The 24,959-nt window shown below is 34.9% G+C and overlaps 2 protein-coding genes across 3 annotated transcripts; both read left to right on the forward strand.

Annotated features, from left to right (window-relative positions):
* The first annotated feature begins 9,087 nt into the window (after positions 1-9,087).
* Positions 9,088-12,258, forward strand: LOC133290857 (AP-3 complex subunit delta). 2 transcript variants are annotated; one of them, XM_061488997.1, is made up of 2 exons: positions 9,268-9,475; positions 9,571-12,258. In XM_061488997.1, the coding sequence occupies exons 1-2, from the start codon at positions 9,405-9,407 to the stop codon at positions 12,029-12,031; spliced, it is 2,532 nt and encodes an 843-aa protein (XP_061344981.1). In that variant the 5' UTR covers positions 9,268-9,404; the 3' UTR covers positions 12,032-12,258. The 2 variants fall into 2 exon arrangements, with proteins under 2 accessions (XP_061344980.1, XP_061344981.1); XM_061488996.1 differs by having other exon boundaries at positions 9,088-12,258.
* A 10,713-nt stretch (positions 12,259-22,971) lies between these two features.
* Positions 22,972-24,156, forward strand: LOC133290830 (uncharacterized). The gene is made up of 3 exons (XM_061488952.1): positions 22,972-23,271; positions 23,357-23,588; positions 23,696-24,156. Exons 1-3 carry the CDS (start codon positions 22,972-22,974, stop codon positions 24,154-24,156), a joined length of 993 nt encoding a protein of 330 aa, XP_061344936.1.
* The last annotated feature ends 803 nt before the right edge of the window (positions 24,157-24,959 follow it).

Below are 24,959 nucleotides of genomic sequence, written 5' to 3' on the forward strand. Positions count from 1 at the left end.
CTCCCTCTCTCTCTCTCTTTTCATCCTAGTTATACATAAAAGGAGGAGGAGAGAAGTAACGGAAAGAATTATAACTCTTTTTATTTAGGATCGTCCAATAAAAAAATAAATTAATGAATCTCTTCACTTATTTAATCATTAAATAAAGAAATTACATGTAAATATAGGGTTTGGTATTTGTCATTTTAAATGACATAACTTATGTCATTTTAAGAGAAAGATAAACACAAAAAATGAAAATCATGAAAAAGAGAAAGTGAGTTATTTTTTTAATTTAAATTTTAAATAAAAAAATTATTTTATATCTATCTTTCTCTTAAAATGATATAATTTTATGTCATTTAAAATAACAAATATTTTTTCTATAAATATATGATGAGACTCGCAAAAAGATATTTTTCTTTTCTTCTTTTACGTCCAAGAGTGAAATGATAAAAATTTAATGGGCCCTATAAAGAAAATTTCCCTCAAAATCCCTTTCTTTTTATATTCATAAAGTGCAATCAAACAAAAAACGAACTTCACTCTTATCTTTGTTTTTTCTTTCCCTTTCACTCTTAAAAAGAAAAAGTATTTGTCATTTTAGATGACATAAAGTTATGTCATTTTAAAAGAGAGATAGACACATAAAAAAAAATTTATTTAAATTTTAAATTAAAAAAAAAACTACCTACATTTTTATTTTTTTTGTATCTATCTCTCTCCTAAGATGACATAACTTATGTCATTTAAAATGACAAACATTAAACCCCTCTTAAAATCATACGAAACAAAACCTAAAGATTTTAGTAAGGATTTGTTTGGTATTATAAATAAAATGAAGCAAAAATAAACGAAATACAATTAAAAAAAGGGTAAAAAGATTAAAGAGAATAATAAACGGGTCATTTCTCCTTTTGTTTAATATTATTTAAGAAAAAATATTTTTGCTTTTGCTGTGAATTTTTTTGTCTATTACACTTACATAAAAGTGAATGAGTTCCATTATAAAGTGAAGAGAAAGAAAAGATTAGTGGAATTCGCTGACTTTTATGTGAATGTTACAAATAAATTTCTTTTGCAGTAAAAAGTAGAAACATAATAGGGTTTAATGTTTCTGCTTTGCTGCAGAAGATTTTATTCTGACACACTTATATATAAGGGGAGGGATCTTTTGACTCTAGAGTAAGACTTATAACTCTTATTCTCCATCTCAACCGTTGATTTCCGTCCATCGAACGATTATTATTTATTTGAAATAAATAAATAATTAATTGTAAGTCTTACTCTAGAGTCAAAAGATCACTTCCCTTATTTATTTATTTCAAATAAATAATAACCGTTAGATAGACGGAAATCAACGGTTGGGATGAAGAGTAAGAATTGTAAATCTTACTCTAGAGTCAAAAGATCTCTTCTCTATATATAAAAGTGAGTGAGTTTTACAAACTTTTTTTTTTCTCTTTATAATGAGACTCATTACTTTTGTATAAATGTAATAAAATAAAATTTTTGCTGCAAAAGCAAAAATATTTTTTCTTATTTAATACAACGAAAGGAGACTTAACACTTAAGGGTAACTACATTGACAATTGAGTGCACAATGATTTGCTTTAATAACAGGTTCAAACTTTGACCAGAACAAATTTTTGAAATTTTTTGGGCACCAGTTAAATTGTCTCTCCCTCAAAGGAAATTAGTCTTATATTTTCGTCAATGGCAAATTGGCAATGATCCAATATATTCTCTGTTCTAACGAGGGGTGTACTGCGAGAATATAGTGGCCAGAAAGATTATACGGGGATACCTCTAAATTATCTTTGAAAAAAACAAGAAGGAGACTTTCGTTCTTTTCGGGCATTGATCATATTGCCACTTCTTTAATAAAAATTTACTTGATTGTCACTTCTGAAAAAAAAATTGTCAAAATGCCACGCCTGAATCCCGCTGGTCTGACAAGCGGGAATGGACTGGACACGTGTCAGCTTCTGAATGGTCAACCATTCTCACTGGGCTGCCCAGCTAGAATGACAGAATGCTGACACGTGGCAAAAGCATTAATTCTAATGCCTGTGCTTTTGCCACGTGTCAGCATTATGTCATTCTAGCTGGCCAGCCCAGCGAGAATGGTTGACCATTCAGAAGCTGACACGTGTCCAGTCCATTCCCGCTTGTCAGACCAGCGGGATTCAGGCATGTCATTTTGACAATTTTTTTTTCAGAAGTAATAATCAGGTAAATTTTTATTAAATGAGTGACAATATGGTCATTGTCCCTCTTTTCTTTGGTTTTATATAACAAAAAGAAGAATTGTAAATAACTTTATTACTTTTTTTTTTAATACATAACTTTATTACTTTAAAAAATGCATATTACGCAAAATGTGGGCCCCCCGCAAAAAAAAGTAGACAAATACGTCGTCATAAAGCATCAGTGGAGCGAGTTATAGCTTGTTTATGTCTCTCTCACTCTGTGTTAAGGTCAGAGAAAAAAATGGATAACGCCAGTCTTCACTGCCTCTAAATCCGTCGTATATTGGAGGGATGCGAAAATTGGACGGCAGATAAATTCAATCCATTCCAATCTCTTGTTTTCCTTTCTAAAAAAAATATATCAATCAAAAGATGAGGGGTATCATTGTCCTGAACTTTTTTTTTTTGTACAAATCATTTATTTTCTACTGCAAAATATGATATTAATCTGATCGTAAATCATTTATAAAAGGGGTTTGCGAGCCATTCCTGCAAAAAGTAAAATGGTGGCTCCAATTTTGTAAACGAAATAAAAAATAAAAAATTTGAAGCGCTCTCTGCATTAGGAGAAGACAACTTTCCTGTTATATGAAAAGTATTTTTGCCTTTATAAAAAAGTTTAATATTTTGATTTTTGTTATAAATTTTTTTTTGCCACATTTATGTAAAAATGAATTAATCTTGTTATCTTTATTTTTCTCTCCTTTTCATAAACCCACTTAATTTTACGTGAGGGTGATAATTTTTTTTTCTTGCAATAAAAACAAAAACATTAGACGTTTATGAAATATGATGAATACATTATAATTGAGTTTTTTTATACATTATAATTGAGCTTATTTAATTGTGATAAATACATGTTTGAATGAATTCTTTTAAAAATAAATCTCAGACTTACAAAAAACAAATTGGACCCATTTACAAATTTAATTAGCAAACATTTGAATATAAACTTGAATAGAAAACCCTTGGGCTGTTATAAATTTAAGGTAAAAGTTTGGTTTGCTCAAGAATTATTTATTTCGGTATTTTTTTTAGGAATAGGATATTGTAACAATTAATTAGAGTTACTATCAACCAATTTTATCTTTAGATCGGTTATATTGATTTAATAGTTATATTTATTTTCATCTTTAAATGGTTATGAATCATGATTCCCTATATTTAATATGAAAGCATTAAATATGAAAAATTATAACCATAAAAAGCTGGAAATAAATATAAAATATTAAATATGAAGAATCATAACCATACAAAGATAAAAATAAATATAGCTTTTGAATCAATATAATCAATCTAACGGTGAAATTGATTGGTAGTAACATTGGGAATAACTCTAATTAGTTGTTATAATATATTTTGCCCATTTTTTTATTATTTATCTTTTGTAATTTTCTTCATTCAAGTTCATATCCAATGTGGTTAAATAATGAGTTAATATATTCATTTTGTTTCGTGAACAATAAAAAAAATATAAGGGAGATAGATGGATAAAAAAAAAAACAAGTTTAAGTGATAAAATATTAAACAATAAAGGTTTTTTGAATTTTTGAATTAAAATAATTAAAAAAAATATGTGAGGAATAATATGAAACTGAACAATCTAATGTGTTATATGACCATCCCAAATAAAAGGGTATTTTACTCAACATCATCCATATCCACATGTGTTATTTAAGTTTGTTATTTATTCGTATCATTGGTCGTTGTATATGAATACATCATTATTATATAGAAGAAACTATTATTATCCTAATATTTTATTTTATTTTAATCCTATCTATTTATTTATTAAATTAAAAATTAATATTTAAAAAAATAGAAGATTAAAATCATAAAAATATAGCACTCATTAATAATTCCTTTTACATTTCATAAAAAAAATGAAGAACACCGTATTATAAAATCTTAATTTAAATGCATCGCAAGAATGCTATATAATATAATGATTTTATCTCAATTCTCATTCTTTTTATAAGATATTAAGATTTTTTCCAGCGAACAAATTCAAGTGAATGTTAAACAGAACACCTTTTTTATTTTTATTTGTTTGCAATCGTCAAAAAACTCATTAGCTTGTTTTTTTTTTTTTTTTGGTAGACGCTCATTAGCTTGTTTAGTTCCATATTGTTCATAACATTAAGTTTTTTTTTAATTATTATAAAGGAAAAGTTCAAAACCTCTCTGTTTAATATTTTAACACTTATCTCCTCGTGCCTCTTTTTTTTACTCACTTATTTCCCCTGTTTTTTTACATGTTCACTGAGATAAAATAAATAAATTAGCTCAATATTTAACGACGTTAGAAGTGTCTTTAGATGAAAAAAAAAATCAGATAAAGTATGTAATAAAAAGAAATATTTAATATGAAGCAAATCACGCTAAGATCAAGTTACCCAAAATTAAGTTAGGGAACAAATTATACTTTTTTTGTAAATAACTATTGAGTCGGACTCTCAGTAGGGATGTGTATGGATCGAATCGAACCGAATTTTTTGAAAAATCGAACCGAATTGATTTAAATAGTTCGTTCAAAAATGGTTCGGTTCAAAATTGGTTTGGTTTGTTTGGAAACAATTCGGTTCCGTTCGAAACCGGTTCGGGTCGACTCTGTTTTGAAAAAAATAAAAAAAAATAAAAATAATAAAGTCATAAAATTCAATTTGGTTCGGTTTGAAATGGTTCGATTCAGTTCAGAAACGGTTCGGTTCTTAAATTGATTCTAAAAATCGATTCGGTTCATGAACTGGTTCTTTAAAAATCAGTTCGGTTTATGAATTGATTTTTAAAAATCAGTTATTTTAAGAACGGTTCAGTTTATGATTCGGTTCAGTTTTTTAGTTATTTTGCACATCTCTAATTCTAGTAAGCTATATATTGTTTTATATTCCACAAAAACTATGTTTTTTTTTTTCCATTATCATAATTTAGAGAGGCTGTGCACTGTGCTTACATGAATAATCAGAGGGAAAAAGTTAGTCTTCCCCAGACTGTGCATGTTCTACTAGAAGGAATTTTACGTGTAAATATGAACTAAACTGTTTGACTCTTTGATTAGATTTGGTCTGGATTCATATCCTAGCAATTATATTACTATTAAGATTGGATAGAGATATCGCAATTATATAATTTAGAGAGGGTCAAGGGATAAGATCTTTATCTCTATCAATTATGAGATCTCAAACACCCAAGTCCAATTGTGAGATCTCAAAGGCCAAAGTCTACAAAAGTAATCCTTATAAATAATAGAGATCCTAGTACACATTTTTGATCTATTTACTATTACTGCTAACAATATACATACACTCACGTATTGACTATGAACTTATTGTTTGTGCATAGTGATTAGAGTATTGGCCATAAGCCAATCAAGATATCAATCCCCTCAAAGTATCCTTATATGGTTGAATATACCCGAACAATTCTCATCCGCAGATATAAAACTTGCTTCTTGATGATAGAGTAAGTGTATGCTTGAAAAGTGGTTGGAAGACCATTATTCAAAATCAGGAAAGTAGATTTTACCATATTTATGTTGTGCCTTATTAATCTCATTTTACTGCAAAGAATTTTTTTTTCAACTGACACTTCAATTTTCATAATTTACTTTTTTATTATTATTTTAAATAATAGGGCTCACTATTTATTGTCTCAGCTACAAAAACAAATTTCTCTGCTGTGAAAATTGAGAAATAAAACCCATTTATGTTGTGTATGTGATTTCTTAATAAAAGTAATAGTCATCTTGTGCCAAATTAGCAATTAAACCATTCTTAATTTTTTTATTTTACTCCTAAAGAATTAGGAAGATTTACAAAAGATGAGTACACTAAGCCCCAAAAAACTAATGAATACATATATAAAAATAAAAGAAAGATGAACGTAACTGTCATCTTTATCTTCTCCTTTACATGCCCGTGTGTCAGACACATCTATGGCACACATCTTAGCATTAAAATATTGACATGTCATTTTACTCAATGGATCCACTGAGGTTATGTTTCTAAGACTTTTCATCCCACTTTAGTTGGAGATTCCTTATCCATTCCTTCAATAATCAATCCGGAACTATTATGTTACTTTACCGTGATATCTCTATATAATACATAATTGTTTAGGCCATTTTCATTCCTTACTTCCCCCCCGTCCCACTATCTCAGTATATGCCTTTTGTTTAATGTGCTTGTTGATATCAAATTAATTTAGAGTTTAGACCCACTTTTGAAGCACTGCGGATGACCAAGTTGTAAATGGTTAATCCACTAACATTGCATCTCATGAAATTCTGAGCCCGCATTTACCTCGTATCATAATTATTATGTTGAGTATAATTCTTAATTTGCGTTTAATCGATGATTCATATCCTAACACGTTTGTATTATTTTGTGTTTTGGTTTTTTTTTTTTTCGAAATGGGGAGGTTATTCTTACTATTTTTTTTAATATCAAGTCTTAACCGTTAATTTTCATCAATTAAACATTTATAATTTATTGGGTCATACTTATTAATTAATTTTTAATTTTCAATAATTATAACGGTTAGATTAATAAAAATTAATAGTTAAGATTTGATAGTAAGAAAGTAAGAAAAAAGATAGTAAATAGAACCTTTTTCTTTTTAAATTTCTTTTAATTTATTACAGTTTGAAATTTTCTAAAACAAATTGATTTCCGAGAATATAATACATTTGGAGAAATCAGGGTAAAATCCTTACATAATACTCAAGCTCCTAGAGGCTCCATTAAGAGCAAGTTTGAATTTTTTTTAAGTTAAAAATTATTTTTAAGGTAAAACTAAAAAAAAGAGTTTAAAGAAAAAGTTAAAACTATTTGGTGATTATATAATTTTTTTAGCTTAAAAGTTACTTAAAATATATATTTCAATATTTCTATGACTCTTTATTTAAAAAAAAACATACACAAATTAAGAAAAGTTAATAAGAACTTAAAAAAAAAAACTCCTAGTACATAAAAAAAAACTCCTCGTAGAAACTTTTGGCTTTTTTTTATCATAATTTTTTTTATTATAAGAGTTTTTCTTAAAACATATTTGGCATAACTTTTACTTATAAAGAAAAGAGAAGCTAAAAATAAAAGGATCCAAACAGGTACTAAATAAAGCAACTGAGAAAAATGTACTGTAATTAGTGAAATTTGAGTGGACAATTATGATCTGAATAATGAGAACCAACCAGCAATCCTAATGATAGATTGTGAAGCAAAATGACTGCAATGATAAGCCCATCTTAGGGAAGCTCACACTGATGTGTTCTTTAGATAGAATACATGATACTGGGAATATCCAAAGCAGATTTGTAAGTTTTGTTGTTTACAAGTGGAATGGTAATGATTATGAGGTTTTAAACTTATATTTTATAATATAAGTGAGAGGGAGTCATGAGTTTTATGATCATGGGCACTTTGATGTCTCCGAATTTTCTTTGAAAATTCTTTTAAGTTGGTAATGCTCACACTTCTTCACTCTTGATGGTCAACGAATTTTGCTACTATTATGTAAAGAAGTGGTATAATACTTTTTCAATTCTGCATTTAAAGAATACTTGTAAATGACACTTTGATATTCAAATTCATTTTAAAATAAAAAAAAGTGTAGGGGACAAAAAGATAAAAAAATTCATTATTAATACAAAGAATCATGAAATATGATCCAATATACGGTCAAAATACAACTGGTAAGAAGAAGAGTTTGTAAATTGCAAATAGTAAGAAATTGTCAATTGTTGGCCTCAAAATATTAATTAAATGCCACTATGACTATATAAAAACTGATAATGATATGAGGAAAATTGTGCAGAAAGTAGAGTTAAGTATGCCTTGAATGTAATTAGAAAAATTAAAATAGAGCGTATTAATAATCTTACCGAGTTAAAACAACAGGAAAGGAAAACGAACTTTTGAGAAAGAGCCTCTTAATGCCTGTAATGTAAGAATATATTGGCTGGCCCCAACGTGATTTAACCTCACTTAAGTAAGTGAGGTGCTTTGGCGAGCAAACTTAGATTTCCATTTAGTGTCGACAAATAATTGATGATAATAATTGATGATGAAAAAGTGAGGATAAAAACAAGCACAAGTGCTCAGCTATCATATCTACCAACATAATGGTGGTCAAATCATTCTTCAAATAAGTCATTTAACTAATCAACGAGTGATATTGATCATACTTCCCTTTTTTATTATAATATATCTAAATATCATCGAGTCAATTTTTTTTCAAACTGTCACAAAATTTCTTTGAATGTGTCCTTGAATTCATTCATTCGAGATGTGAGCAAAACTCAGATTGGCGAAGAATATGGTCCGTGGGTTCCATTTATTGGAACTATGTTTCTATTTATTTTTGTTTCTAATTGGTCAGGGGCTCTTTTGCCTTGGAAAATCATACAATACCATAGTCACTAAGATAGTCAGCTACTATAAATGAAACACATGTAACGACTTTGGGTTGCAAGCCTTGGTTGAACCAAGCTATTGAGCCAGACATAAATTAAAAGAATATGACACGTGTCCAGTTCATAGTAATTAACTATCGTGACAGTTTGGAAAAAAAATTCGCCTCCCATAATATTCAAATATATTATATTCAAAAAGAGAACATTATGTCCCCATACATAAATTAAAAGAAGAAAAAGAATAGAAAAGAACTCTAGTGGGTAGTGGGTACTGATCTCGATCCATGCTGAACTAGATTTGTCATTTGGGATTTGGGGCAAATGCTGTTGATATGGGCCTTTAAGGTTTGGGCTAGCCCAAGATATTGAGCCCATTAAGAATCGTACGACACTTGTTTATGGGGGAATCGAATTCAGTATTCAGATTTGAGAGTCTCACCCTGTTGTTGATGATTCAATGGCGGGGTCTTCGATCATGGAGAACCTGTTCCAACGAACGCTGGAGGATCTGATAAAAGCCATGCGCCTCCAACTGATCGGCGAATCGACCTTCATCTCGAAGGCCACGGAGGAGATCCGGCGCGAGATCAAGTCCACCGATACACACACAAAGTCCACTGCTCTTCACAAGCTATGGTACCTCTCCGCCATCTACGGCGTCGACATGTCTTGGGCTTCGTTCCACGTTGTGGAGGTGATGTCATCTTCTCGCTTCGCACACAAGAGGATAGGATACGACGCCGCTTCACACTCCTTTCACGATGACACCCCCGTGCTCCTTCTCATCACCAATCAGCTCCGCAAGGACCTCTCCACCAATAACGACTTCGAGGTAAGCCTCGCCCTCCATTGCTTCTCCAGAATTGCCACCCTCGATCTCGCTAGGGATTTGACCCCCGAGATTTTCAACTTGCTTTCCACTTCTAGGGTTTTCGTTAGGAAGAGAGCTATTGCTGTCGTTTTGAGGCTTTTCGATAAGTACCCTGACGCTGTTAGGGTTTGCTTCAAGCGCTTGGTTGAAAATCTTGAGAGTTCCGATCCTCAGATTCTCACTGCGGTTATTGGGGTTTTTTGCGAGCTGGCTTCCAAGGATCCCGTGTCCTATCTTCCCTTGGCACCCGAGTTTTATAGAATTTTGGTTGATTCTAGAAACAATTGGGTTCTGATCAAGGTGCTTAAAATATTTTCCAAGTTGGCTCCTTTGGAACCCAGGTTGGGGAAAAGGATTGTTGAACCTGTTTGTGAACATATGATGAGATCTGGAGCGCAGTCGTTGATATTTGAGTGTGTTAGGACTGTGCTCACTTGTTTGAGTGATTATGAGTCTGCTGTTAAGCTGGCGGCTTCCAAGATTAGGGAGTTGCTGATTGACCAGGATCCCAATCTTAGGTATCTAGGGCTTCAAGCGCTCTCGGTTGCTGTGCCGAAGCACTCGTGGGTGGTCTCGGAGAATAAGGAGGCTGTGATTAAGTCCTTGAGCGATGAAGATTCAAATATCAAAGTCGAGTCTCTGCATTTGTTGATGGCCATGGTGTCTGAGACCAATGTGGCGGAAATCTCCAGGGTGTTGCTCAATTATGCATTGAAATCTGACCCGGAATTCTGCAATGAGATTTTGGGTTCCATATTAACAACATGTGGCAGAAATGTATATGAGATTGTTGTTGACTTTGATTGGTATGTATCCCTTCTTGGAGAAATGTCCATGATTCCTAATTGCCAAAAGGGTGAGGAAATTGAGAATCAGCTTATTGATATCGGCATGAGAGTTAAGGATGCTAGATTGCAGCTTGTTCGGGTTGGTCGTGATCTGTTGATCGACCCTGCATTACTGGGTAATGTGTACTTGCATAGGATATTGTGTGCTGCTGCTTGGGTTGCTGGAGAGTACGTTAAGGTTGCAAGCAATCCATTTGAACTCATGGATGCACTCCTACAGCCACGGACCAGTCTATTGCCACCATCAGTTAGAGCAGTTTACATTAATTCTGTTTTTAAAATTTTAATTTTTTGCCTGGAATGTTACATTCTGCAAAATGAAGGTACTGCATCCATATATTCAGATAATTTGGCTGGGGGGCAGTCAGAGTTGTTTATTGTAAAAAAAGACCCCGAGGCTCCTGAATTGGCAACATGTGAAGGTTCAAGTTATGAACAGGATGAGGGTTTTAACCCAAGGAACACAACCGAATCTTCTGAAGATCTTTCTGTTGAAAACGACAAAGATAGAGTTGTCACTCATGGTCAAGCACTTGCGCCTACTCTTTTGGTGAAGAAGAATTTCATGCATGAATCAATTGTAAGCCTATTAAATCGAATGGAATTAATTTTAGGCCCGTTAACAGCAAATCAGGATGTTGAGGTACTGGAGAGAGCACATAACATGCTTGCCTTTGTTCAATTGATTAAGGCAGAAATAATTGATAATTCAGTTCAGAATGTGGACATTATGGACAAGAAAGTGACTCATGTTTCAGCTATTATCAAATTGATGCGTGATGCTTTTTCCATGGAACTTGGTCCAGTCTCGATAAATGCACAGGGAAAAGTTGCTGTACCAGATGGATTAGTTCTTAAAGAGAATCTTGATGACTTAAAAGCAATATGTGGTGATATTGAACTACCTTCATCAAGTTCATTTGCCATAGGAGGCCCTCACTTTGCTACTACTTCGGATGCTTCTTCATCTTCTTCATCTAATCTTCTGAAAAATGAAGATTTAGGGCCATTAAATGAATCAACATCCTTGCTTGAACACCGAAAGCGGCATGGATTATATTACCTTCCTTCAGAGAAGAGTGAGATTGTTCCTGATGATTATCCTCCTGCAAATGACCCAAAGTCAAACTCTAATATAAATGATGAAGTTGCAGAGCTAGCCAAGCTGACAGAACAATCACTTCTTTTGAAGAAAAGGACAAACCAAACGAAGCCCAGGCCTGTAGTGGTGAAATTGGATGATGGAGATGTTACACCAATTTCAGTCAAAAGGTCAGAGACAACAAATGATTCTCTTTCTGGTGCCATAAAAGATGTTCTTCTAGGAAGTGAAGCCAGTTCAAGTTTGTCTCGAAGTTATCCTTCTGGTAAGTCATCAAGTAAGCGAAAAGAGAAAAAGAAACTAAGCACAGATCTTCCATCCGAAATGAAAGAAAATCTAGGCGAAGCAGATGACCTTGAAAATCCGAATTCAAGTAGCAAAAATCATAGTCATATTAAAGAGAGAAGACAGAGAGGTAAAGAGAAGATTGTTGAAGGTGAAGAGCATGATAAGAGGGGAAAGAAAAAGAGTAGCCACCGCCATGGTAGGCATAAAAAACATCAAAGAGCGAATTCACCCTTAAATGCGGTTTCCCAAACACCAGTAATTCCAGATTTTCTTTTGTAGCATTTAAGGATTTTGATTTTGATTTATCGTCACCTGTTATTGATTGAGGCTGTTTACCTGTATTCTTAATGTTGAGCCCTTAGGTTAGTTCTGTAGATTTATTTCTATTTTTTTTTTTGTTATTGCTTATGATTTCTTAATACTATTTTTTCTTCTTCTCTGTTTTTGGCCCTACATGTCACAGAATGTGTATATTTAAGGAGTAAATTTTCAAGTTGGATGTTGTTTGGCTGCTCTTTGCTTTTCTCAAATATGAAGGAGTTATTATTGAAACTTTTGCCGTTAAATATTAGCCTTGTTTCTTGAAATTCTCTTCCTCTCCTAAGCTTTCGAGAAAACCGGTCGGTTAGAGCTTCTTTTTATTATTATTTTTTTGAATACAAAAGGAAATGAAAAGCAAACTACAAGTTTGTATATCTCTGACCATTCTAGGCCAGCCGACTCCTCTAAAGTCACTCTCAACAACTCCTATACATCCTTCAGGAAGATGTTCAAACACAACACACAACAGTTTCCCAACCCACAGAAGTAGCAAAGTTAGCAAGCGAGTCAGTTGTCCTATTACCTTCTCTGTATGTATGCAAAACTTCTACCTGTCAGTATAAACTCCTAAGCTGGTTAATCTTATTCACAAGTCCAGCTAAAGGATGGTGACTCGCGATTCCCTCCTTAATCATCTTAGTGGCTATCCTCGAGTCTCCTTCCAAGATCACTCTCATGTACCCAAGATCCCAAGCCATTAGAAGCCCCAACAAAAGTCCCCAAAGTTCGGCTTGGACAGAACTGCAAACTCCAAGGTTTCTGGCAAAACCTCTGATCCAGTGGCCAGTATCATCACGCAGCACGCCTCCGCATCCACACCGCATACCATCTACCTTTGCTGAGCCATCAGAATTAACTTTTATCCATCCCCTTGGTGGAGGGGACCACTGTATCAGCACTTCCTTTTTCAAATTACTCTGGAGACCAGCCTTGCTATACATGGTTTTAGCTTCCAAATGGTTAGCCAAATAAGAGCAAGCTAGCCTGGCAGTAACACCTTCACCAGGAATTTCTCCTTCAAAAACCAGCTTGTTCCTCTCTTTCCATATGAACCAACACACTAAGCCAAATAAAATACAACATTCGGCCCCTTCAGCAAACAGAGAGCTGGTGACAGATTTTCATAGAGCCAAGAATGCAGGGGTAAATTATAAAATTCTGACCAGCTGCCAGGGTCAATAAAGGACTTCCAAATTTTCCTCGACCAGCTGCACTCCCTCAACATATGAATACAACTTTCAGGAGCAGCCAAGCATCTAGGACACACTTGAGGTTGCCAAATGTCTTTGCACTCTTCACATATTTGTTAGAATGTTTTCCCCAAAGAGCATCCAAAGGAAAGTTTTAACTCTAGGAGGGCCCTCCCATTCCCATACAGTATTCCAATGCACCTGGCTATCCTCCTCATTCGTGTTATAAAGCATCTTAAAAGCTAATCTTGTGGAAAAACTCCCATCCTGGGATAGGTCCCATATAATACTGTCATCATCACCATTCGGATTAGGGGGACAAAACCCAGCAATAGTATTCAATGCTTCCTGGGATAATAAATTCACAAACAAATTCCACTTCCATTCACCATTAGCCTTTACCATATCAGCTAAACTCACCTCAAGGGCATCAGGGAGAATCAGCTGAGTAGTGTGCAGCTCTAGAGGACCAATTGATAGCCATTTGTCCTTCCAGAATAATGTGCCAAATCCATTACCCACCATTAACCTTGAACCCTCATAGACTTTCTGCCAGACCTTGGATAGCCCCAACTAGAGGTTCGAGCACCCAGTCTTCTTAGGAATGCTAGAAATTAGCCCATCTCCTACTTTATATTTGCTTTTCAGAATCTGGACCCACAGATCATTTTTGTGGGTGAGTATTCTGTGACCAATCTTCATCAGGCTCGCACTGTTTGTCATTCTCAGGTTTTTTATACCCAGTCCACCATCTTTTTTTGCTCTACAAACCATACTCCAAGGAGTAGCATGGATTCTTCTTTTTTCCCGACTTGAGCCCCAAATAAAACCCCTCATTTTCTGCTCCACAGCCTCACAAGTGCTTACTGGGATCAAAGAAGTTTGCATAGAGTAAATTGGGAGTGCAGCCAACACAGATTTAGTGAGAACCAGCCTCCCTGCCATAGACAAAGAGCTCTCCTTCCAAGCATTTAGCTTCCTGTTAGTATTATCTAAAATGTGTCTAAATGTGGTCTTGTTCACCCTTTTGTGTAAGATAGGGATTCCAAGGTACTTACTCAAGTCAGCTGTGATAGAAAAGCCCAAAGCATGACTGAGATCACTACGTCTGGTATGGTTGACATTTTTTTGAAAAAAAACATATTGTTTTATTCAAACTAACCTTCTGACCAGATGCATGGCAGAAATGGTCAAGGATATCCACCACCAGCTTAGCTTGATCAGCATTAGCTTATGAGAATAGTAGCAGATCATCAGCAAAAAAGAGGTGGGAAATTGGAGGTCCAGTTTTCCCCAGCCTCACAGGCAGCCAGTCTTTTCTCTCCACAGCCGAATTGATAAGGTGGCCCATCCTCTCAATGCATAACACAAAAAGGTATGGGGATAAGGGGTCACCTTGCCTGATCCCTCTTGAAGGCTTAAACTCTTCAATTTGAACTCCATTCCACAAAATATTCATGGAGGGAGAAGTCACACACTCCATGATAAGATCCACCAGATTACAAGGGATTCCTGTATCCCTTAAGGTTTCCTCCAAGAACTGCCAACTCAACTTGTCATATGCTTTTTCCAAATCCATCTTTATAGCCATCCATCCTTTCTTCCCTTTCTTAGATCTCATGGAGTGAAATATTTCCTGGCTAATAATGATATTATCTGAAGCATGTCTCCCTTTGACAAAGCTACATTGATTTGGCATAATCAATGTACTCATGTGAAACTTCGACCTCTCAGCAATAACCTTGGTAATGACTTTGTAACTGACATTACAAAGGCTAATCGGTCTAAACTGGTGGATCATCTCAGGGTTGTCCACTTTTGGAATTAAGCAAATCAAAGTTTGGTTAATCTCAGCTACCTTTCTCGGATTATCAAAAATCTCCTTGATTAATCGAATTACTGAATCCCCCACTTTCACCCACTGAGTATGAAAAAAGACAGCATGAAGGCCATCAACACCAGGTGCTTTGAAAGGTTGCATTTTGAAAATGATCCTTCTAATTTCCTCCCCACCAGGAACCCTGCCAATGTCTCTCCAACTCTGGTTGTTAATTTTTGGGAACATGTTCCCAATGCACAGCTTCTGGGAACAAAGGCTAACCTCCTCATATAAACTTCGAAAGAAACCAATAGCCAAAACCTTAAGTTCCTCAGGCTCCTGGACCCACTCTCCCTCATCATTTTTGAGAGACAACACCTTGTTTCTTCTATTCCGAGCAACTGTTGCTGAATGGAAGAATTTTGAGTTCCTATCCCCAAAAGCCAGCCAATTCTTTCTAGATCTTTAAAACTATGTAATTTCCTCCTGCACATATATCTCATTAAGTTCCTGCCAAAGATCTCTGTGGAGCATCTCAAGGGACTCATCAGGACCTCTAGACAGAATAACATCCACCCCTCTTAATCTTCTTTGGAGCTTAAACTTTCTCTTTTGATCCTCCTTAAACTTCAATTTATGCCACTCAGATGCTTCTTTGTGGAAATCATCTTTCGCAACATTCCAGTTGGCATTATTCCCCCAGCATTTATCAACCACTCCATTGAAGCTATCATTTGTTAACCAAGCGGCCAAAAACCTGAAAGGTTTAGTACCCCCTAGTCTCCCATCCTTGTATTCATTTATTACAATGATCGACCTGTGATCCGATCCATGATAGTGAAGATGGGACAAGGATCTGTTTGGGCAGCCCAGAAACCACTCCTCATTAACCACCAACCTGTCTATACGCTCCTGTAAATTTCCTCTTCTCCAAGTGTGTCTAGGTCCAAAAAAACCAGCATCAGACAACCCACAAGCACTTAGACAATTTCCAAAATCCTGCATACTTCCCCAATTCAAACCAGAGCCCCCAAGCTTATCTCTTTCTTCCAAATAGGCATTGAAGTCACCCATCACAGCCCACTTGCCAGCCATATCAGTAGCTAATTTCATAATCCCATCCCAAAGAGTTGATATCTCGGATCTCCTAGGACTAGCATAAACAAATGTAAAAAATTCCTCTTCACCCGAATCCAACCACCTGAGATTGGTATGCACAAATTGATGGTCTTCATCTAGAATCCTAACACACGTTCTTTTTTTGTTCCATAAGACCCAAATGCCACCCGAGAACCCCATTGCTTCTCTTATAAAGTGACTATCAAAGCCCAAGCTCTTACAAACCCTCTCAACCTTCTTTCCACTAATTCGAGTTTCCAATAAAACAAGAACCTGGATTTTATTCTGAAACACTAAATCCTTCACGAGAGAGGAAAAACCCTTTTTCCCCGCTCCTCTACAATTCCAAGTGCAAACAATCATCAAAACAACTAAAAAATAAGGTAACAGAAACTAACCGAAGCACACCAAGCGAAGGTTAGTCAATTGGTGCCCATGGCATTAGTGATGTCATCCAAGGCCATGTCTGCCCTCCCATCTTGTTCTGTACCCTTGGATTCCCTACTCTTATCAGGAGGATGATCTTTAATACCAAGAACAATCCGATTTACAGCACCAGAATCCACCCTGTTAGGACAAACAGTCTCTATGCTGCTAATGGTGGCTCTAGCTCCCTGGAGACTCTCCTCCTGTACACTTCCCTTGAGCTTTCCCCTTTCCACCAAAATTGTTGCTCTACCCGGTTGCACTCGTGACACTGCCTTAGAATTCTCCTGAGTAGAAGACTTGGAAGCTTTTCTCCCCAAATTATTAGCTTCCGAACCTTGCAATTGCTTTACTAAGCTACTGACCAAATTATTTTTCTTCTTTTTCCCCCTGATCTTTGCTATGTTGGCTTGACCCTCCAACAGGCTTGGTGTTACTAATTCTAGCCTCTAGAGTGGGTACTTTTGTAGACAGGAGTTCCTTCTCAGCTTCACCCTCTAAGGGACCAAACCTGGACCCAGTGACACAGCTCTTGGATTGATTATCAGACCTCTCAGCAATTGGCTTCTCCTTGCTGACTAGAACTTCCTTGGGTTTCAAATTCTGGGCTGGCCTTTTAAAACTCCTTCTCTGGACCGTCATCCAGCTTCCAAACCCATCCACCTATTGGCTCTTCTCGATACCAGCCGTGGGCATAACCTCATTGTGAGCATGATTCGAATGGTTACCTTGGGTCTGCCCTCCAGTACTATCCTCAGCCTTTTTCCCATTAACTGGATTCATGGAGCACTGATCCCTCCTATGCCCATATTGACGACATAGGAAACAAATTAGGTGGAGGCCTTCATAACCAATATACAACTGTCTCTGGCCTATCCTGAACTTGGAAAGAAAACTCTTGGTCAGATCAATTTCTACACAGATTCGGGCGAATCTTCCCATGTCCGTAATCTCTTCGAGTTGCCTTGGCCACTAATCCTGAGGGAGCTTTCATCTATCCTCAGTGTCCTGCCCACCATATTCCCCATCCTCCAAAGGTCCTTATGCGTATAGAACTCTCTGGGAACCCCTGGGATCCTGATCCAAACCGCTAGCTTCCGCATTCTATCATCACAAGGGTCGAAATTGGGCCTCCATCTCTGCATTATGAGGTAGTGATCAACCACAATCCACGGACCCTGTTGCTGGACGAACATATAATCTTGGGGTTTTTCAAATTCGACTATATAATGGTCATTCTCCAAATCCAGGACCCTATACTCCCCTTCTAGGTTCCAGAGCTTATGAAGACGATTCCATAAGAACCTCGCACCTAGCTGCTTGCCCATCAGCTTGACAATTAATGTCTTCCTCCATCTCTTACACTGTTCGACCTTCTCGAGAATGTCAAATTGATAGAACGGATTTAAAGGATCATCCTCGCCATTCTGTTCATAAGCCTTCAGCGCTTCTTCCTCTTCGACTTCATCTTTCTTGCTTTGGGCGAACCAGTCATCCGCGTCATCTTCAGGGTTTCCGTCCCATACACCATTAACACTGAGGAGTTGGTCTTTATACGAGATCAGCTTTCGAGGATCCCTCTTGACCTCCTCCTCTGCACCGACGCCAACCATGGCTTCATCGTCCCCAATCGGACCAGATCCATCTCCCTCAACCTCCATTGTGCCCACAACCCGAGGTTCCTCATGCATCTCCAGATCCACCATCATCTCCCCCTTCTCCTTCTTAGAGTCTCTGTTAATCAGTTGATCCCCCACAGAAATTGGGGGTCTACCCCCTTTACCCACCATGAATCGCGCGAAAAAGCCCTATCAGAGCAAGAAAAGATTACACGCGCCCCTCTTCTTTTTATTATTTTGTAATGTTAAGATCAAAATGTTAAATGTTTATAAATTAGCGAGGGTAGTGCTTTGGCTTATCCTGTCTGTAGTAATTGTTAAAGTCGTGACATATCGTGCGTATTTTGGTTAATCTCTCTCTTCAATTCTGTAAAAGGAGAGTTATTTATGCTAAATAGAAAATTTATAAAGATATTCCTTATGACATGTAAAACAATTAGAACACAATCACATTACAGGATTGGTTCTAGTCAATAATTGTTTGCTTCTCCCCCTTCAAATTTTGAAATTGCATCTTCATATATTTTCAATGGATTTTATACTTCTCGTGTTTCGTGAAATAACCTTCTTATACCATAGAAATGAAACTTATGTGAGATTTACATATTAGAAAAAGTTATGTATGAAACTCATATTAGTACGGAAATTAAAAGGTGTGTATGAAAATTTCTCTGTTTATATTACATGGGAAGTATAAAATTCATTTTCAATATTCTAACTAGGAGAAATAAGATCCTGGTTGAAATAAGATAAGTTAGGTTAGGCAAATATGCTTTTGTAAAATGTAAATTTAAACCTACCTATTACTTATTATAGGCTCTCAATCTAGCCTTCATGTAAAAACGTAAAAGCTCGGCCTAATTTAGTCTGGAAGTTTATTTTAATGTCAATATAGCAAAATACTTAAATTTTTAGTTTTTAAATTAGTATAATCTTGAATGGAATTGATATATTGTAATAAAATTCATATGTTATATTAATCTAAAATTAATAAATTATGAGTAATTATATATTTAAATAATAAATAAATAAACCTGCTGGGTCAAATAAGTATATGCGTAGCCTTTAACATATTCATTCAATTAAATATTCTAAAAAAGACCGAATATGATTTATTTAAGCTGAACAATTAGATCCAAAAAAATCGAATGATCTTATTCCCACCCAACTAGGACATACCAAATTATCAACTTCCGGAAACCAATTTGACAATCACACCTTATCATAAGAATCGTTGCCAAAACATGTGAAATAAAGAATATGCATTATCATATATAATAATTTAGGGATGTAAATAAGGTAGACCTTTTGAGAATGGCTAACAATTTGACCTACTTTTGGCGTGACTTTGATCTATTTTAGAAGGGTTTTATAAGGGTGTGCATGACAACCTTCCCGGAATGAGTTTTTTTTTTTTAATTTCTGTTCTCAGGAATAAAAATGGATGAGAAACTTGTTTGCTAAAACCGGTTTATTTTTTGTTCCTCGGATGAACCGGTTTATTTTTTGTGCCCAGAAACAAAAAAAAGAATCAAAAAATTTCTGCTTTTCTCATTCTGGGCCAAAAAAGAGAATCAATTTTCTCTTTGGACTCTCACGACTTCGACCATATCAGACGACAACAAACCCCTCCCTTCAATCTCTTGCGTTCACGACTTCGTCTCCTTCCCTTCAATCTCTGTCGCTTGTTCTTCCCTTCCAAAATCAACGACAGCGATTGTCTCGGCCACCATCCAGGTACTTCATTCTTTTATCCCCTTCTCTCTCTCTCAGTTTCAGTTTTAGGTATCTGTGCGCTCTCCTCTCAGTTTCAGTTTTAGGTATCGCTGCACAAAACTGTTTATCTCATTCTTTTATCCCCTTCTCTTTCTCTCAGTTTTAGGTATTGCTCTCTTCTTTTTTATGGTAAATTATTTTCATATAAATAAAAATGTGATTTTTTAATGTATTTTTTGTATTTGAAGATGGGATCTTTTGTGTTCCTTATTATGTGGTTCATGTCAGACCTGAAGCATTGCTAGGGATTGGAATTTCATGAGCTTGTATTTTGTGGCTTTATTTTCTAGTTATATCAGTGCATGTTTCTGTGTGTTCCTCAAACATGGTTGAAAGGTGGAGAACAGAAACATGATGGCAAGTTTTCCTTGACGGAGCTGAGCTGCAACAATATAGATTTGTTGTGAATTGTGGTAGCCTCCTACTTTGATTTGTTTAGTATTTTAGTTAACATAACTTGAATCTGTATTTAAAACTTACTTGGGAGTTTGATTCTTAAATGTTATGATTAATTGATTGGTCACTGAAATGAATAGTTAGCCTTCAATGTGTTTTATTTTGGGTTGATAGTAACATGTTAACATTAAACAGGTAGTGTGTCACATAAATCTTGGATAAAGAAAGAAAATGAGTGGGCAGAAAGTCTCATGCTTGCTTAATTTTTCAAGTCCAAATTTAGTTGATCCTGCAGTTGTGGTCTTCTAGAGCCTGCTATATATATTATATAGTGACCATTTTATTACTTTAAATTTTGAATGTTCCTATAAAAGTTTGTCTTCTTAGTTCTGAATGCGTATTACGTTGGAAGTTATATAATAATATTCATATCTATTTTTGAAACAATCTATTTCCTTTGTTTTGTTCCCCATTATAGCCTGTTTATCTAGAAATATTGGATTATTTTACCATGTCTAAATAATAACCTGGCTGATTGCTCTAGAGCTAGCTTCTTCTTACGGTAGACTAATAATTGTTTATATTCATTGGTGTTAGAAGACTGCAATTATCAACTTAGTGAGAATATCATTCTTTAAAGAAATTCCTCACAATCTGCTCATGACCCTTCGAGTTTTGATGCATGTCTCATTTATTCTCAAATTGTTCTGATGGGAATTGGGATGGTTGGTTCTTAATTTAATGCATGCTTGGAAATCACTCACTTGGTAGAGTATTATATAATTCTGGTAACAGCCAGAGGTCTTTATGGTACTTAGCATGTACCTATTCCTTAACCTATGATCTGAGACTGAGATGAGCTCTGTCATTACTCATGACAAGTTACTTGTGCTTATACGGTGTTAGAGTGACCTGCTGTGTCCACTGGTCATTACTCACAACACTTAAATGATAACAAATAGTGTCAACAATCTTTGCCTTTCTGACTGGTTACATTATTCACCAGGCTGAGTATGTGCATTTCTAATTTTTGGTGTTATGGTTTATTTTCTGACATGTTATCAGCAAGGAGTATGGCATCTGAAGGGTTCGTAGCAAAATGGACTGATAAAAACTCACATCTTTTTGTTAATTTGCTGGTAGAGGAAGTAAAAAAAGGAAATAGAACAACCCTACCTTCAGTAAGAAAGCATGGAAAAGCATTAAAGATGAATCTACAAAACAAACAGCGCTTGATTACACACTAAATCAACTGAAAAACAAGATGAATAAACTTAGACAAGAATGTTCAAGTTTCAAGAAATTACTAAGCATATCTGGTTTTGGTTGGAACACTGTTTTGAAAACTGCTACAACCGAGGATGCATCTTTATGGGATGTCCACATTAAGGTAACTTTTAACATAGTGTTCCATATGATTTCTTATAAATTTGTTGATTTTTTAAACATAATTAGGTAAATCTTTTGTACAGGAAAATCCCCAATGGGACAAATTTCGGAAGAATGGCCTTCCTTATTGGGAAGAGTTAGTTGAGATATTTGGGGATGTTTATGCAAGTGGAGATAATGCCATAGGAAATGCTGCGGTACACCAAATTTCAGATGGAGATGGTGATAATATTGACAGTCTTGTTGAGACGCCTAGCCCTGTATTACATAGACAAGAATATAAAGAAGATGAGCATATGCTTAATGAAGATTTATTTGCATATGATCCTATTGAGACACCCAGTCCTGCACATCATAGACAAGATAGGACCCCAAATGCAAAGCGTAAAAGAGGTAGTAAGAATACAGATATTGCAATGGCATGTCAAGCTATTCAGGATCTGGTTAAGATTAGACAAAACCAATGCCAGCATAATTATGCTAATTCTGCTACTGCAAAAGTGAATGAGGATCCATTTTCAGTTGAGGCTGCAATGGATGTATTGAATGACATGGTAGGATTGGAGGATGAAGTGTGCCGCAAAGCAGTTAATCGAGTGGTTGAAAGCAAAGCATGGAGAGTAGCATTTATAAAGGCTCCACCTGAGAGGAAAGCTTCACTCCTATAAATTTTTAAATGAATGAAATTGTGTTGCAACTTTTAAATTTTGTCTTGTTTAATGGTGTTGAAGACCATATTTTAATTCTTTTTTCATATGACTATGTTGTGGATATTTTTTTAATTTTAATTTTTTGTATGACTATGATGAGGATACTTTTTAAATTTTCATTTCTCGTATGACTATGATGTATGATTTTTTTTTTTTTGTTAATGTGATTTTTTTTTTTTGAAATATGTTAGCATGAAATTAATGATGACAATATCTATTGATGCAGTATTGTCATGGCTGATGCTCCTATTTGTCTGACTTGTGGGCAATATTTTGAACCTCATACTGACGACGAATCAATAGATGAAGATCTTGTTATATCAAACTTGTTGAATATTATTATTAATAATTCAATACATACAAAGAACCCATTAGAGATAGTAGCCTGACAGGTGCTGAATGGGTTGCGGAACTTAGATCTGGCCACTCAGATAGAATACATGAGGCATTTAGAATGGAAAGATTTGTGTTCAACAAACTTTGTATGTTGATGGCACAAAAAGGCTGGTTAGCAAACAGTAGATATATTAGGTTTGATGAACAGTTAGGAATTTTTTTGTACTTGATTGGACACGAGAGTTCAAATAGGAATGTTTGTGAGAGATTTCAGCGTTCAGGGCAAACAATTAGCAAGTATTTCAGCAAAGTGTTGAATGAGATGCTTCAATTAGCACGTGAGATAATCAAACCACCTCCTTTTGATATGGTTCCAAAGGAAATTAAGGACAATCCTAAACATTTCCCATACTTCAAGGTAAGTTTTTTTTTAAGGATTCAAGTATTTTTTATTTTCAGAATTTTATTTATTTTCCATTTTAATATTTGATTTTAAATATTAGGATTGTATTGGCGCAATTGATGGCACTCACGTAAGTGCTACGTTACCTGAGAATAAGCAAATACCATTTAGAGGCAGGAAACAAATTACAACCCAAAATGTCATGTGTGCATGTTCCTTTGATATGAAGTTCACTTTTGTGTATGCTGGATGGGAAGGATCAGCAAATGATTGTCGTATTTTTAGTACTGCGCTTGAAACTCCTAGGTTGGAATTCCCTCATCCCCCACCAGGTATGATTAGTTTATACAGCAATGTGAATGACATTTTTCTTTAGTTTCACATTTGATTATCCTCATTATTGCAATTTATATATTGGTAAATTCTTGTCAACATGTAGGCAAATTTTATGTCGTTGATTCTAGATACCCAACAAGGGATGATTATTTCACACCATTCAAAGGAGAGCGCTACCATTTGAATGACTATAGAGGAAGACGAAATCAACCCAGATCAACTAAGGAGTTGTTCAACCATAGGCACTCTTCTTTGAGAAATGTAATCGAACGGTCATTTGGAGCTTTGAAGAATAGGTTCCCAATTTTGCGTAAAATGCCTTCATTTTCATTTTGGAAGCAAGCTCTCATTGTGATTGCATGTTGTGCAGTACATAACATCAGGGATCATCAGATAGCAGACAAAAATCTAGCACATTATGCAAATCCCAACATTGTAGCATCAACCCATACATATGCAACTATAGATGATGAAGGCTCCTCAAATCAAGTGACCCAAATAGACATTATTAAGAAAAATATTGCAAACCAATTAGCTATAGATAATCAATTGCCCCCAATATGATATTGATGAATCAAGAGACATATTCGAAATACATTGGAGACTTGTCATTTTTTTGTTCAATGCAACATCAATTATTTTTTGCTTTAAGTATGATGTCATGAATATTTAGTTGAGTGATGTGACTTATGTATATGTATTTATTTATTCATTTGTATCATTAATATTAAGGTAATAATATGATATTAAAAAATAAAATGGTCAAGGGAATGAGAAATAAAAAAATATGAATTGTGAAGATGATTGAAAAATAATAGTTAAAACTATATATTAGCATTTTTCGTAAAAAAAAAACTATATAATAAAATATTATAAATTTTTAGATAATTTTGTTAAATATAAAATTTTGCATTTCGGTTACAATCTATCGTCATTTGCTATTTTATACAGCTGATGAAATCTATAAACAAAAGTAAAGAAATAGATTTTTATTGTGTTATCAAACGTAATTCTGATTCTCGGAATAAAAATAAAATGTGTTATCAAACGTAATTCTGATTCTCGGAATAAAAATAAAATATGTTATCAAACGTAATTCTGATTCTCAGAATTGTTCCAAGGCACACAAATAGAAAAGAATCATTTCTTTTCAGAAACAGTGTCAGGAATCAGAATGGTTGTCATGCGCAGCCTAATTCTCATTTAACATGAGAATTCAAATTTTCCTACACACCCTTCGATTTCCGTGCTGACATGGATCCTACATATAATTTTTTCTAACACATGGGTCCCACATGCTTTTTATCTCTACAACATGAGAATTGAAAAATAAAATGATTGAGAAACAAAAAAAAAATGGTCAAGGG

The sequence above is a fragment of the Gastrolobium bilobum genome, unplaced genomic scaffold (assembly GCF_033153095.1).
Source record: "Gastrolobium bilobum isolate Gb01-03AN ecotype WA unplaced genomic scaffold, APGP_CSIRO_Gbil_v1 utg966, whole genome shotgun sequence".
Lineage (NCBI taxonomy): Eukaryota > Viridiplantae > Streptophyta > Magnoliopsida > Fabales > Fabaceae > Gastrolobium > Gastrolobium bilobum.

Bases quoted from the DNA above. Each gene is read 5' to 3' on its own strand.
- LOC133290830 (XM_061488952.1), top strand. From the start codon at position 22,972: ATGGAAAGATTTGTGTTCAACAAACTTTGTATGTTGATGGCACAAAAA. The intron at 23,272-23,356 runs GTAAGTTTTTTT...TTTAAATATTAG, and splicing joins AACATTTCCCATACTTCAAG to GATTGTATTGGCGCAATTGA. The intron at 23,589-23,695 runs GTATGATTAGTT...GTCAACATGTAG, and splicing joins ATTCCCTCATCCCCCACCAG to GCAAATTTTATGTCGTTGAT.
- LOC133290857 (XM_061488996.1), top strand. From the start codon at position 9,101: ATGGCGGGGTCTTCGATCATGGAGAACCTGTTCCAACGAACGCTGGAG.